The following is a 16670-nucleotide window of genomic DNA, read 5'->3' as shown; positions in this document are numbered from 1 at the left end:
TTACAGTAGCCAAGACATGGAAGCAACCTAAATGAACGTCCTTCAACAGATGAATGGATAAAGAAGATGTGGGGGGTGTGTGTGTATATATATATATATATATATATATACACACACACACAGAGATATATGTATATGTATATATATGATGGAATATTATTAAGCCATAAAATGAATGAAATTCTGCCATTTGCAGCAACATGGATGGACCTAGAGATTACCATATTAAGTGAAGTAAGTCAGAAAGAGTGACAAATATCATATGATATCACTTACACGTGGAATCTAAAATGTGACACAAATGACCTTATTTACAAAATAGAAACAGACTCGCGGACATAGAAAACAAACTTATGGTTACCAAAGGGGAAAGGTGGTGTTGGGGGGAATAAATGAGGAGTTTGGTATTAGTAGATACAAACTACTAATATGAAATAGATAAACAACAAGGTCCTACTGTATAGCACAGGGAACTGTATTCAATATCTTATAACAAACTATAATAGAAAAGAATCTGAAAAAGAATATATATATACATATATATATATACACACACACACACACACATATATATATGACTGAATCACTTTGCTGTACACCAGAAAATACAACATTGTAAATCAACCATACTTCAATTAAAAAAGAAAAAAGAGGCTATTCCTTCTATACTATAAGCTCTCTAGGGCAGAGAACATGACTTATCTATAGCATTCTCAGCATTTTGCCCAAGTAAATAAATATAAAAACAAAGAAATGAAAAAGCCTGCTGTAATTAAGTAACATATTAATTAATAGTGCAGGTTCTGAATGGGACAGCTTGAGCGTGCCCTTGGGCAAGATTCTTAGCTTCTCTGTATATTTTCTCTTACCTACAATATGGGAATAATAATAATAGTATCTATCATGTAAGATTATTGTTCAGAATTAAATAAGATGATGTATGTAAAGCACTTAGCTGGCATGTAATAAGCACTTGATAAATATTTCTTGCTTTATAGTTATTACCACTTGAGAAAATCTCATTCTGCATTTTGTAAATCCTCAAGATGTTTTAGGAGAATGGGAAGGAACTCCTATTGAAAGATATATCTTAATGATGAACTGAACCCTAATGGGGTAAAGTCAACTTCTCCGGGTTGTTTTGCAAAACATTTGAGTAGCTGGGACCAGAAGCTAGCCCTCTCTTTATCTGCTGGGTTTATAGGAAAAGCAGATCTTAGAAAATAAGCCTAGACTGGCTTAGGGGCTTGCAGAGACTCCTAAGTCATACCTAACAAATCTGTTTCCTTTCCTTCCTAGGTACTCAACTAGACTGTATTTCCCAGGTTCTCCTGCAGTTAGGCGTGGTTAGAGTTCTAACCAAAAAATGGGGAGGAAGTCATGTAACCAATTCCAAGCCAGGCATATAAATATTTCCCATGTTCAAGTTTCCATTCTTCCTCCATCTGCTACCTGAATGGAAAGGTATCAAGCTATGTGTTGAAGATAGTGGAATTTGGAAGGAGCCTGGTTCTCAGAATCACTGCTTGGAGAAGAGCCACCTAACCAGGAAGCCCATGCAGATTGTGAGATGAGTGAGAAATAAACATTAACTTGTTAATATTTGGGGGTTTATCTGTTACATCATCTAGAGACAGCTTAAGGGGGATTTTACCTGCCCATGGGTGAAAGAGGAATGTACAGTGTGGCAAGACAGGGAGAGCTCCAAGATTCCTCTTCATGGCCAGGAACTTCTCCTAGAACGAGAATTGCAGGAGGGTTGCCTTGGCCATCCTTTGGCAGCTCACTTTATCTGTTTTGGCTTTATTGAATAAAAGTACTAAAAAGGACTCAAAATCTCTTTGGTTTTCTGTGCTTATACTGGGCCTGCATTAAAGTTTAATAAAAGCAAAAAGTATGAGTAGGAAGCATCTGTAGTAGGAAATGCCGTTAGGTTGACCCATAAAACATGAGTGCTAGGAGCAGTTGTAGGGATGGAAAATTTACTCTTACCTTCTGGGTTCTTTAGCTGATTTAATAATTAAATTGACATAAGACAGATTAACAGAAGCAAAACAAATTTAATTCTGTCTGTACAGAAGCCCCCAGAGATATGAGACTAAAGGGCAAGTAGGGCAATTGAGGCTTACATGACCTCCTGAGCTAAAGAATGTCCTAGGAGCCTGGAGCTTCAAAGGGGAGGAGGGTAACTCACTGAAAGGTAAGAACAGCTGATGTCTGGTAGTTAGAAGTTTGCCCTGCCATGCAGGTAATCAGATAAAACAAGATGTCTCTGATAATGTTTTTGGTTTTTTTTCTTTCTGGTACAGGCCCCCTATTTAACTCATTTAGGTAATTAAGGGAGAGGTAAAAGTTTTTTCCCCAATCTGCTGGGTCTTGCTTGCCTTCAGCTGAAAATAATCCACTCGCCAAAGTGGCATATTTTGGGGTGGCATATTCTGCTCCCCTTCACAGTAGAAATGAGCTAAGAAGGAAAACATGATCTATGTTTTCTCAGCCTTAAGCAGCAAGTTTCACCTCTCTCCATCTCGTGTGGCACTGCTTTGCCTGGCTGAAGAAAGCAAAGGGCTCTGTGCAGAGCTGTATACAAGGAGCATGGCACCTGAACCTAACCCTGGGGACCTGGTGGGGTGGGCTGGGAGTGTTGGGGGGATGTAACTTGACTCCTCGATCACCCCCTAGTCCCCACTGGTCCTTTCCAGAGTGAAGGTTCCCACTGAGACACTGGATGGAATCCTGAACTGCCCAAGTTAGAGTGTTGGGCTGCACCCCACAGGCTTACAAGGCCTGTGCTTGCCCATCCTTAAGACCGAAGAAAGAGCCCGGAGTCAGCGACAGAGACATCAATGGTTTAACGGATGGGAGCGCTTACCTGTCTGAAGCAAGGTCCTGGGTTGACTGTGTGCGGTAGAGGGTCTGGCAAGTGATGGCGGCAGGCTTCACTCCCCGGGGGAGGGGAGGGGAGGGGTACCAGTTATAGGAGGAATTGATGTCAGGTGGGCTCATCGGTTACCAGGGAAACCAGCGGAGGAGCTCGCCCCTTAACAACCCTTTGATAAGCATAGTGGAGGGTTCTGATCTAAAGCTAGAACAGTCCTTAGCTGGGGCCTGGGGCGAGTATGTAGGAGGTGAAGCAGGTACTGGTGAGGGGGTGGGGGAGGAGGAGGATGTCCAGAGAGCAAGAGAACAGCCATCTTGAGTGGCCTGACCACACACAGAGCTAAGACATCTCCTATCAGAAAGGGGAGTCCAGGGGCTTTCCTGGTGGCGCAGTGGTTGAGAGTCTGCCTACCGATGCAGGGGATACGGGTTCGTGCCCCGGTCCGGGAGGATCCCACTATGCCGCGGAGCGGCTGGGCCCGTGAGCCATGGCCACTGAGCCTGCGTGTCCGGAGCCTGTGCTCCGCAATGGGAGCGGACACAACAGTCAGAGGCCCGCGTACCGCCAAAAAAAAAAAAGAAAAGGGAATCCAGAGTCATGGAACTAGGAGCAGCAGGGAGAACATACGACTTAAGATTTTTGAGATTTGACTTAAGAGAGCAAACATCCTCTCCCCCAATCACACTACCATAACTCATTGTCCCATACAGAGAACACCTGTCTTTGCCATGCTACTTCCCACCCTCGCATCTGGACGCCCTCCTTTCTCCTCAATTTATGTGGTTTCCATGAATTCTGAGAAGGACAATTCAAATTCAACCTCTTCCATGAACACCTCTCTTTATTATTGACCTTATAAATCTCATTTTGGGAAAAACACAGTAGTGGAAAGGCCTTGGTTGCAGCTCTTTGTTGCATACAAGCTGTGTTAATTTTGTGCACCTTACTAAACCTCTATAAGTTTCAGTTTCCCTATCTATAAAATAGGGAATGAAATACAAATCCTACAGGGTAGTTGCGAGGATTATAGGATAACCTTGCATAATATGGAACATGTAATAAAGACTCAATGAAAATTTGCTTCGTTCTAAAGTTCTGCCCCACATATGGTCTCTACCACCAATTTAATCCTTTTATTATTCACTGTTTCATACACATATATCTTGACTCCTCGACCAGGCTGAAATCTTTCTGAAGGTAGAAATTTTTGCTATCTATTACATAGAACAGTTTTGAGAAAACTGTAGAATACTAAGCCGTATTTAGTATTTTCTTCTTCTTATTATGAATATGATTATTAATTGGTTGCTTGATCACTTGTTGTAACCTTTTAATAAAGTCAGAGAGAAGGGATGACTCTCATCCTCTACCAAGTCATGAAAATAGAACTTCATTGGGACCATGTAGAAGACAGATTCAGATCTGAAGAGCCCCTAAGTGGCCCTGGTCCCAGAAAGTCAGCAGCAGGGCTTTAGTAAATAAGTATCAGTGCTACAAAGCCTTTGGAAAGACAAAAATGCCTGGCTTCAGCTAATGCAAAACTAGCAGAGCACGTCTTCTAGTGAGGATATGGCTGCCCTTGTCATAAGCTGAAGTAAGCAAATTCTAAGATAAGGTCTTCCTTTGCACTAGCTCAAATGTCACCCACTTAGAGTAGCCCTCTTAGAAAACCCTGTCTAGATGAGCCTTGACCCTCATTCCCCAATCACTCTCTATCATCCTATTATTTTTAATTTCCTCAAAATGATTTTTGCAGTCTGAAATTATATTCTTCATTTGTTTGCTATGGCACTCACACCAGACCATGAGCTCTCTGAGAGCAGGAGCAAGTTTAATTGTTCATTTCTATGTCTTCATGTCAAGTGAGGGCAGTGACTGATAGGCATTAAAGAAGTATTTATTGAATTGAATGAATGAAGCCGGTCACAGTCATGGCCCTCTCAGGAAATCAAATCTCCAGTTGACAATCATAAGCAGAAAAGCTTTGTGAAAATGTGTCTTTGTGACTGGTTTTCCTTGAGAGGACAACTCTCCTTTAGCTTATTGAATGCAAATTGGTACAGCAGAGCTTCTCTGAAATCCTAAGTACCTACCAATGAATCAAATATGTGTCATCAGCCAAACAGCTCTGCCCTTCCATCTCAGCCCTCAAAACTTCCACTAATGATACAATATTTCATAGAAGAGGGTATTAGTCTGTAGGCTGCAAGAAGCTTCCGAATACCTCCAATTTTATTAAATTGCCAGGTTTCAATTGAGATGCTATCATTTTCCCTCCAAAACTTATTTATTGTATTGACCTTTAAAATGTTATTTCATTCTTAACCCGTCATTCCTAACTTCCATAAAAATTCTGAGCATCCTTCAAATCTCAGTCAAGTTCTACCTTCCCAGTGAAAACAATCCCAACTTCACCTTCTTACACTGAATATCTTCTTTGAATTTTCAGAGCATTTTATATCATTTGCCTCACACGCACATGACTGCCTAAAAAGTGAACTCTTTTAAGGACAAAACTATGACATGTATTTTTAAAAAACCCCTATTATGTGTAATGGATGCTGCCAAGCTAGTTTCTAAAGTAAATTTTCATTAATCTGTCACAGAATGCTATGTGAAGAACAATAAATCTTTGATAATGTGGGTCCCATTAATTTGGACTGAATTTGGCCATGTAACCATTTTGCACTATCCTTGAAAAGTGGGTTTGGCCAACAAATTCAACAGTAAGAATGACTATGTATTAGGATTCATATTGGGGCCTTGAGGATCAAAGGGGAACAAGACAGCCTTTCCTCGAAAACATGAGCATCTTAACTCAAAGAAGAATAATCTTTCAATAGCCCTTCGTATGCGATCATTGTGCCAATTGAAACAAAATTTCACCATTTCATTAAAGATAATTGGGTAGAGTATATTCTTGACAATTCTTTATCCAGTTTGTGTTAAAATAAATATTTTTATTACTTTCTCAGTTGCAGGTAGAAATGTATGCTACAATTCAAATGTAACCAACTTAGATTGTTCTAATTCATCCAAATTATAGAAATTACCTATACTTAAAACTCTTAAATGATTATTGCTCTTTAATAGGAAATAATAAATAAAATAAGAAATTATTATTCTTACTGTTCAATGAAAATATGGAGGTTCTGTGTTGAGTTTGCTGCTCAACGTATCATGCTTATCTATTACCTAAAACCTCAAACACTGGTAGACCAGTGAACAATATTTGGTATGCTGCTAAGTCAGTAAGAAATAACAATAAGCTTCATATGTAGTTGGTCTCGGTCTACCGTTACGAAGCGAAGTGTTGACTGCAAGGTTTTCAAATAGCAGTGTCGTTTTAAGTTTTGAGATGTCGCCCAGAGAGTTTACAATCCATGAAGATACTCAATCAGCTACTGTCCCGGCTATTTTAGCAACAATCTGATGGCTAATGGAATTAACTGGCATGCCACTCTTTAAAGTTATTCATAAAACCAAAGCAATGACTAATTAAAGTTTTTGCTTTCCCAACCCAAGCTCCATTTCCAGTGAAAGAGTATGGTGGTCCAGCAGCCTCACCCTCCCCAAATCAAACCCTGGTGAAATGGGTCAGTGGGCTTCCAGTGTAACTGTCCACTGGGAAACAGTCTGAGGCAGGTGTAAGAGCAGGAGATTTTAAGTCCTGGCTCTGCTGCTTCCCAGCCACGTTTACGTATAGACAGGTCCCAGGTTTTATAATCCTAGTCTCCCATTTGCAAAACAATACGTCCTGCCCAACCACTGTGAAAATGCTTACAAATGGAATAGCCCTGGGCACTTTATTAGTCTCTTATATAAATCGTCATTTGATGCATGACAACTCAAAATCACTCCTCCTGCGCTGGGTGGCACATTCAAGGGGGAGAGTATATATTTATGATTAAACACCCTAATCTGAGGTCCTAACCCAGCCTCAGAGACACTTTTGCCCCAACGCCTCAGAATTCTTTCTTGGTGGTCCGCGGGCGTCCTGAGACTGCTGGGGCTCCAGCAGAAAGGCATCATGTCAAATTACCAGCTCAATCACTTGCTACCTGAGGGCCTTGGTCCATTACTTTACCTTTTTAAAGTTGGTTTCCAAATCTATAAAATGATAATAAAAATAACACCTACCGCAAAATTGTGGGAGGATTCACGTTAAGACACATGGTATGCTATCTGGCACTTAGCGACGATGAGGATTGCTATTAGACTCACAGGTTTTTGCAGCTAACATGAAAGTGGGTATCCCACTAGAGTCACACCTGGTTTCAAGTCCTAGTTCCCTCTCTGAGTGGCTGTGTGGACCTGGATAATTCACTCAGTCCCTCTGGAGCTTAGTAACTAATCATAACATGAGGACGATAATATATACTTCATGTGTTCTGAATAAAGATCATGTTACATGGTAGAGATGAGAGTGCTGTGCTTATTGTAAAGCACAATGTAAAGGCATCGGCTGCTGCTTGCTTTTTCCATATGAACGAACACACAGAAAACAATTGCAAAGATTTTATTTAGCGGCTTTCTGTGCTTGGCACTTAGAAACAGAGTTCCGTGCATAAGGGCAAATTTTTATACACCTTTCCTTCATACATATTTTACATACCCTTTTTATTGCCCCCTTTTTTAATATTCATAATACTGGATTCCCCACTAGGCACATAAATACATTTATCTACAACACCTCAAAACCAAAACTCTTAATAATATCTGTATTCTTTTACTTGGTATTATTTGCATTTCCACACCACTTAGAAAGTTTAGCTTGTACCAAACTTCACTTGTTTTCTTATCATTAAAGGATTTGAAGGGGAAGGGAAAGATGAAGGAAAAAAATCCAAAACTTCAAAATTGCAATGAACTATTTAAAAAAAAAAAAGGTAATCTAAGGGCAGGTCGAAGGATGTAGAAGACCCATCTGCAATTCTCTGGAACATGACAGGACTCCTCCTGCCACAGGGGTGATGGGCAGGTGATCCAGGTCAGGCGTCCGAACCTGGCATTCGGAAGGCCAGACCTCCATTTGTCACCTCTGTTCTTGGTATCATCTGTCGGGATTATAAAACCCTTCCTTCCTCACACTCCTTCTACTTCCTTTCCCCTGCCAGGCTGCATGCTCTGGAATCGGCACTTCCTGTGTGGCGCCCCTCTCTTCTGGATCACAATGGTCAGAACTGTGGCATGAAGACGCATTCCTTGCCCCGGTGCTTCTCACCAGTGCTCTGACCATGCAGTGTCCCAGAGAGGTTTACTCCTCATTGACTTCATGGTTCCTTCCATAACCTGTGGGGGAGAGGGGGAGAAACAAACCCAAACCACATTTCCTTGGTGAATTAAAACTCTCATCGTTGCTCTCACTTCATCATTCAGTCTTGCTCTCCACCTCTCTCTTGGTCTCTGTTCGTTCTTCTTTCTCTCTCTCTCTCTCTCTCTCTCTCATCTGCTCTTACTCCCCTTTTCACAGGCACCACTGGGAACATCAATGACAGCACACCAATTGAAGAGAGCCAATGTTCAAAAGCAATCTTTCTCAGGAAGCCCGGTCCAGTTGTAGTACTGATGTCTTTCCACCCTCACTGACCGGAAGGGGTTCCAGGATACACGGTTCATTCCAGAAACAGGGTAAGCTGCAGAGGAGAAACGTTGGCAGCTACTGCGGGCCCAGTCCATCTACTGTTGTACCTAGACACATTTTTGGTGAAAGCACCCATGCTGGGCTTCCCTCCACAGAGTTCACCCAGTTCCGAGTCAGTGTGCACGTATGTTTGTGTATGGATGAGTTTGTGTATGAATATATATGTATGTGTGTATGTATGCATGCACATATTATGTGTGTATGTATGTATGTATAGACCTGTATTTGTGTGTGGGTAATTTTCATGACTGCTACATGCTAGCATCTCCCTTAACATTATTATAAAATGATTATTCAGTTTCTTCAAAGGCCACTCTGGGGAGACGATGCTTTATAAAACTAAGATTTGGGAAGGCAAGAGAATGGCCACTGAGTCAGAGATGATTCCACCACAAGTATCCTTCAGTGGCTTAAATGTCTCTTGTTCTTGGGTATGTGCTTTCCTCCTCCAGTAAAAAAATACTAATAATAATAATACACAGTTCCTGTTTTTCAAAGGCGTTGGGCTCCCAAAGAGGAGGATCTGCCCATGGAGACTCTGGGGCCTTGGCTGCTGTAGGCTCCGTGGTGCTAGGACTGGCCACTAAACCATGTGAACGGACATCTGGGAGGAGGAGCCTGGGACGGCCCCATACTGCCGGCCATCACAGGTGTTAGCTGCCTGCTGATTATTGGCTGAGGGGCTAATCATGTGCATGCCATGCTCCATCCCTGTAGGCAGGTACTGCCTCTCTCCAAAGGCCCCATTGGAAGGAGAAGAACAGAGTAAAGTGCTTTGAGAGGTGCTCAGTTTTTCTGGGCTTGCAGCTAGCCTTGGGGAAGTGGGGAAATTGTATCCATAGAGATTATAAGGGTTGTGGAGAGAGAAGGCATTGTAGGAGCTCTGCTGCATGTGGCTGCCCCCGAACATGTGTGGTGATGAGGAGCTGGACGCTGCATTGCCTGCCTGCATGACATACTGAAACTGGGAAGTGGGGAAGGACCCCAGCTGGCCACCGTAGGCTTCCATCTTGCTGTTGCTAGGCAACGAGGAAGGAGTAGGTATTCCTGAGATCAGGGATGGAGTCCTCTGGGGCATGAAGGTTTCGGAGGGCTGAGGGGCTGAAGCAGTGCCACTCTGGAGCCTGTTGTAGCCACTGTCACTCAGCCCTGGGTAGCTCTGCAAGGCAGCCATGTTGCTTCGGGCACATGGTGGGTAATCAGAGAGGTTTAGGTTACACAGCTGGCTCTCTCGGCAGCCCACGTTGAAAGTGTTGGGGGCCAGATGAAATGTTGGAGGAGAACAGGATGGAGATAAAAGATGAGAAGAAGCTGAAGGGGATGGTGTCCCAGTGCTGGAGGTGGTTGGGGAAGTGCCTGTGCTGCCTCCTGAAAAATAAAACATAAATACCGTTGAGACATGAGAATCACCTGAAGGGCTTGTTAAAACACAGATCGCTGATTCTACCCCAGAGTTTCGAATTCTGTAGGTCTGGGACAGGGCCCGAGAATTCGCAACAAGTTCTCAGATGATACTGAGGCTGCTGGTCCAAGGACCACTCTTTGGCTAGAGGATGTCCAGGTCCCTTTTATCTCCTAAAATACCTGAATTTGTATTTGAGAGAGTTGTTCTAATAACCTGGGGATATTAGAACTGGGTTGGTGGCCGATGCACCAACAGACAAAGGGCCAGTTTAACCCAGTCTACTTCAAATGTGTTCTCAGGTAATTTAAGAAGGTCAAAAATGACCTTTCCAAGCCTCCCCTTTACTGGGCTGGGGAGCAGCAGTGCTGCACCCACTTCCTTTCTCATCTACTGGAAGTTGACGGCAGTGGTGAGTGTCAGGGTTACTGGACCTTTCATGTGAATTCCAGAATGGGCAGCTACTTTGTCTTCCATAGGGCATCTCCCACGATGGAATTTCTCTATCAGGGCAAGGTTGGGACTTGGCCAGAATTGTTGAGCACTGTGATTCTCAAGGAGCATCTTATCCTTTAGGTCACCCACAACTCATGCAGGGGGTCCTAGAACATGAGCTGCTATACAAGGGGAAAGGAACTTTTAAGTAGAAGGGAGCAGGAATAAGGTTTTTAACAGTGAGAAAAAATGTGAATAAAATCATCAGGATTCCAGAAATATAGGGACACAAAGAAACCATCCACAGTGTACCAAGGAGGAAGGTCCAGGTGTGCAAGCTGAGAGGCAGATACCTCAAAGAGAAACCCAAAGCTAAGTTTTAGCACAGGAAAAAAACAAAAAGCCTTAGCCTACCTCCACAGATATTGTAGCAGTTTTGGCTGTAGAAATACAAATTTAGCTCTTGTTAATGGTTTTTTTCAGAGTTAAAGTTTTCACAAAGCCCAACCAATATCATCTCTTGCTTGGTCAAAAGAATTTCCCCAATGAACTTCCAAGGTAGAACTGGATTTAGATATAAACAGCTCCTGATTTCAGAATCATTTCAGGAAATTCTCCTTCTCTGTTTCTTGTTTATATCTTAAATTCCCTTAAGAGAAGTAAAAAGATTTTTATTCCACAAATTGAGATATGGCCAACATTGTAAATACCATTGGAGAAGTAAGCCAGCACTGACCATGGAAGGGAGGGCATCAAGCCTGATTCTAGGTTCACTGGCCTCCATCCAGCTCCTGACCACAGGCAAGGCAGGCTACATCTTAAATCTCCTCCTCTGTGAAACAAGGGCTCCAACTGATAGGATTCCGTTTCTGTCCTTCTCAGAGTTTATGTCTGAGGATTAAATTTCTGCTAAAGTGTGAATGGCCAGTAACAAGTACTTTCCGAGGAATCATTTAAGCATGAGGAAGTTCTTGAAGGGGAAAGCTAAGGATAATGGAAAACACACTTCTTGTTTTTGTACCACTGAACAGCCTAGCCTACGGTGACTTAACGCGAAGCTCAGGGGTTCATTTTCTGCCAGCGTGGGGTTCCTCTCTGAGATGTCCTACACATTTTCTCCCTCTTCCACCCTAAATGCCAGGCACTTCAGTGAAATAAGTGCTATGGCACAAATAGAGAAACTCAACTCCAGCTGTAAAGAGATTTGTGTTTTATGGGATGTGTATCTAGTCTCCTCTCTTTGAAAGTCCGTCCTTGCCCTCCCAGATCTGGTGTTTATGTGGTCTTGGAGGAGACCCCCTGTTCAGCACGCTGCACGGTCCCGTTATAGGTATGCTCCATCAGGCCCGAGCCCTAGCCCTGCAGCAGGAAGTGCAAGATGGAGCAGATGACTTTTTACAACCCTAAATGGTTTTCTCGGATGGCCCAAGATGGAACGAATGGTACTGATTTAAGGCCTCAATTGGTTTCACTAGAAAAAAATAAGACGGGAACTATTAACAAGTTACAGGGATTTCTGCTGAGCAGATGAGAGGCACATGTTAAAAAGTTTGTAGTCAGCTTGCTTTGGCTTTCAAATGACACTCACTGGAAATGAGACTTGGTAGCCTGCTGAGCTTCAGGGGGAGAGAGTGCCCATAGGAGCTAGTGTTTGAAGAGGGAGAGCAAGCCTGCCCAAGAGAAGGTCACATGGCTTCCATTCCCTTTGAAGAAGTGCTCTTATGCACGTAAAATACTCAGTACAGATAACAGCCATTTTTCAAAGTCCACACAGAGAGAGAAACTATGGCACTCGTTTATGCAGAGAAGCAAACCGAGATACTGAGAAGTCTTTACTCTCTTACGATCTAACAGCTTGTCAGCTGTTAAACAAGATTGGGCGTGCAGGCCAAGTGCTAAATAAGCAGAAGGAGGCAGGCTGCCCTCCCTGTGCACTTCAACACAGCTGCGTAGAGGCCTCTCGTCCCAGAAGAGCCAGGGCCGAGCGGGAGGCCAGGCCACTCTGATACAGAGGGGTCAGAGCTGCCTCTCAAAGGAAAGCAGGCCTCCCTTTCCTGCGCGGCCTTCTCTTCTTTCCCTTATTCCCCTCTGTGCTCACTGGGTCCGGAAGGCTCTACGAGTCTTGATTTAAACTTCATTAAATGGATGAATGTGGACTACAGAGTCAGACAAGCCCAGTACTAATCCCAGCTGTCTTACTGATTATGGAACCTTAGCAAGTGAGCCTCTCCATATAAATGGAATTTTGAATATTGACCTTGTAAGCATGTATTGAGAGTTAGATGAAATAATACAGATTACAAAGTGCACACAGGCATAAAAATGTGTTTCCTTTTCTATCAGTGAAGAAGGAGTGAAGGAAGGGGAAAGGCATCTTAGGGCATTTGGGTCCTAATGGGGATGGCTGTGGGGTGTTGGCCTCTGTCCATGGAGATGAACATCTCAGCCTCTCCACACTCTGGGGAGCATCATGTCACAGCCAACTGCCTGGATGTAACAGGCTACAGGAGCCTTCAGAACTGTGAATGATGGAGAACTGGACACCCATCGGGCCCATATCCCCAAGGCTAATCCAACTCTGTTTCCTTTCCAAACTATCGGCCCCTGTCCCCTCACTCCCCACCTGGGACGGAAATCAGATGCCCCATGTCTCCATCTCTTCTCAGATCAGATCAAGCAAAGTGGAATTGAACACAAACAGGTAGGTTGGCGTCTTTCCCACTATCCTCAGAGGTCTTAATCCACATCTGAGAGGTGACTAAAATGTAATGCTCTAAGTAGCTGAAAACTCTCCAGCCTTGCAGGACCCATCCTCCACCACCGCACTTCCCTGCATCCTATTTTACCCATGGCCCAAAGTGAGAAGGTACCCGAAATTCGTATTCAACATTAACTTGCTCCAATATCCAAAGCTAACAGTCAAAATGACCAAAAAGAATACATGTTTAGCAGCGATTCCATACAAGGGCAATAACCTAGAATAGACTTGTGTACCATGAAGACAAATTAAATGTGACCATGAAAATCCTGAATACCAAACCTGCTGACTTCTGCATCTTTAGATTGATCACTTCCAGACTGTAACATGGAGGCTTTCACGTACAGTTCCCTTTTGGGTTTATTTTGTTGTGCTTTCCGCCCCCTCACCAAAAAAAAAAAAAAAAAAAAAAATTCGAAACACAGTGAAACAAAACCCCATCTGGGCTAGCGAAGAATAAATCTCCATGTAATTGCTTGGTGCCACGAACCACACTCTTCTGTCATAGAACTTGATGGCATCTGTCCTTGAGTAGCCTTCTTCAAGGCTTTCAAACAGGTAAGAGGTAATATGTCAGCACTCTATGGACCAATCCCAGGGAAAACCCAGAGGCCAAAAAGTTTAATGATCAGAGCCCAGTTCATCCCAACTAAGGAATTCCCCTTCGTTGAAATAAGTACCCTTCTCAAAATGCAAATGTGAAACATTATAGTGCTAATGGGAATTGCGTGCTTTCAATCCTAGAAAGATTCCTAGTGCATCCTTCTCCATAAAATTTAAAGATATGCATAGATCCAAACCTCCTCCCTTTAGAACAGCTTTTAATATATTCACCCGTTCTCATTTTTCACATTGGTTCTCTGGGTTCTGAGTCTCTCTGCTTCTTCAATGGCCCTATTTTACACCTATCATAGGTGGAATACCTATTGATAGGTATGGCTAATGATACCTATTGATAGGTATGGCTAATACCTAATGATAGCAATGGCCCTATCATTACACCTATCATAGGTGGAATACCTACTGATAGGTATGGCTAATGATACCTATTGATAGGTATGGCTAATACCTAATGATAGCAATGGCCCTATCATTACACCTATCATAGGTGGAATACCCCCCCACTTTTTCACTTTCCATTAACTTGCTTGTTTTCTCTGCTACTTGTTTTACTGCCTTCCCTGCTGCGGTTTACATCTGTTGTTATTGTCATTTAGAACTAGTCTGCCTCTCTCCTGGCAACAGTACCATTTTCCCACTGAGAGACACCCCCTTTCCCACTCTCACCCCTTCACCTGTACTTCCAGGGAAGGCATGTGACGCATGCCTGGACAGTCTAAGCATCCCCACACCCTGCCACAGCAATTAATTCAATGGTATCCCAATTAGAGTCAGTGAGACTCAGTGAGATTTTGCTGGAAATCTTGAGAGAGAGGCACATGACCCTTGCCATCCGATTTAAGCCTAAAAAGATGCAGGTGCCAGGGATGCTGGTAGCTATGTCACCACCCTGGGGAGCCCGAGAATGAAGTCAGGTGAGAGATGATAATGGTTTGGAGTGGGGTGGTAGCAAGGGAGACTAGAGACGTGGGCAGAATCAAGAACCTGGTAAAGGTTGGATATGGTGGGTAAGGAGGGAGGCAACCGTCTAAGGTGATTAATGGATAGTGGCGTCCTTCCCCCAGGAGAGGGCGCCAAGTCTGTGAGGTAAATCATGGACTCCATTTTGGACGCATTGAGCATAAGGGACTTCGGGCCCAAATAGAATATGTAACCAATAACCATTTGCCTTAATAGACTGAATTGAGATACTCTCCCCTCCTTGTCAAGGCCTCCTCACAGGCATTATTCCTTGTCTCAGGGATAAACGAGACCAGCATAAGTTGGCTACCTTTGAAACATTATAATGATCACACAGTAGTTCAAAGACTCCGTTCCCAATCTTTTTACTACTATGAATTTGCTCAGTATTTGCTATCTTTCACTGACCAACCTCTAATTAACACAAATCAAACTGATGAAAATCCCAACACCAACAGAGACCTTCATGATCCTAATTTTTAACTGCCTGACAAACATTAAAAGACGCAAAGGTGTTGAAATCTAGTGACGTCTACCACCAGTTGAGGAGAAGGGAGGCCTTCTGTAAATGGCAGGTCTCCTTCTATCCACAGATGGAGACATATGATCAGCTTTGGTGTTCTGGTCCAGGATGGTTCCTTTTCTCACAACAGTTGTCAGATCACTTGGAGATGCCACCCACAAAGACTCTCAGTTTTGGTTATGCAAATAGCTCCACTGTATGTATATATATATAGATATAGATAGATAGATATATAGATATATATATATCATCAGAACAACCTCATAGCAACATCAGGATATCATCCGAACAATAGGATTGAACTTGGCTCTTATTTCTTTTTACGTCTTCGTCTGTGTCACCTCACTCCACTTCTGCCAGCATAACTTACTTGTTTAGTTCATTTTGTCCTGCCACAAGTAGTGTTCAGGAAAAAGCCATTCCTGAAATATAATTCCTATCTCCAGCCTCTCCAACAGTCTAAACTCCTTGCTGATTCTAAATGAAGATGTCTGAAAATAAAACCATACACTTGACTTCATCAAAATGAAATATGGACCTACTATTTAGAGTTAACAGTCAAGTTGCTGACACTAAGCCATCAATTGGATGAGTGAGCTAATTGTGCGTGTGTGTGTGTGTGTGTGTGTGTGTTAAGTAAAAAGGAAGAACGTGTGGTGGAAAGGAAAGGGCCCAGTAAGGCAGGAGATCCTCTTTGGAGTTCTCAACTTAGTTCTGCCACCACTTAACTGCAGATATGTTACTAGGCTGCTCTATGCCTCAGTTTACTTTTGTGTTAAAGGCAGAGGAAAATGAATCCCACGCATTCTTCTCCATCAGAGAAAACAACTTTATAGAGCATCCATTCAATATGTTTTTGAAAATAGAAGGATTTGGACTTTTTTAAAACCATGGCTAATTCACCTAAGCACATTCCTTGAAATTTTATCAACAGATGGGTCTCAATGAAAGAGAAATTACAATGACAGCAAAGGCAAGAGGGGAAAAGCACCCTGAACTTCACTCCAGCAGAATGGCTGATCCAGTGTCCAGTAGCAGTAACAGCACAAAACTGTCCCAGGGCCACGTGTTTGACATCCAGATATTCATGTGCTTGAAGCAATGAGGTAATGTGGACACCTGGGTGGGTTGGTCACTTTGGATCTTCGGTTTGGTGCCAACACTGCCAATACTCTCTTCACCAAAAGGGAGTTACTACAAAAATCAGTCTGCCACTGAAGCGTCCACTAGACGCTCACCACTCTTTACGTCTTCTAAGACACAGGACAGTTCGACACAGATGGCTGTGTCTCTTTTCTTCATTTTATGACTGATACTGTCCAGAGTTACTGGAACTCTCAGTTTTTAAAGGAAGAGGGAATGGGTGTTGTTGCTTTTACATCCTTTGCTAACGTCAAGAAACCAAGCCACATATTTTTTAATAATGAGAATCTGGATCAAGTTCAG

General features: G+C 42.9%; 1 protein-coding gene across 1 annotated transcript in view; it reads right to left on the bottom strand.

Moving 5' to 3' along the window:
* Window positions 1-7381: 7381 nt before the first annotated feature.
* The window catches only part of TBX15 (T-box 15), a 101639-nt gene continuing 92350 nt past the window's right edge, over window positions 7382-16670 (bottom strand). The window contains exon 8 of the mRNA XM_029229792.1: window positions 7382-9893. Within this exon, the coding sequence (XP_029085625.1) occupies window positions 9109-9893 (785 nt within the window). The 3' untranslated portion in view covers window positions 7382-9108. The remainder of the gene's footprint in view (window positions 9894-16670) is intronic.

Source organism: Monodon monoceros, unplaced genomic scaffold, assembly GCF_005190385.1.
Source record: "Monodon monoceros isolate NGI ecotype Baffin Bay Population unplaced genomic scaffold, NGI_Narwhal_1 Super_Scaffold_18, whole genome shotgun sequence".
Lineage (NCBI taxonomy): Eukaryota > Metazoa > Chordata > Mammalia > Artiodactyla > Monodontidae > Monodon > Monodon monoceros.
Note: the sequence above shows the minus strand (reverse complement) of the source record. Positions and strands in the feature narration are given on the sequence as shown.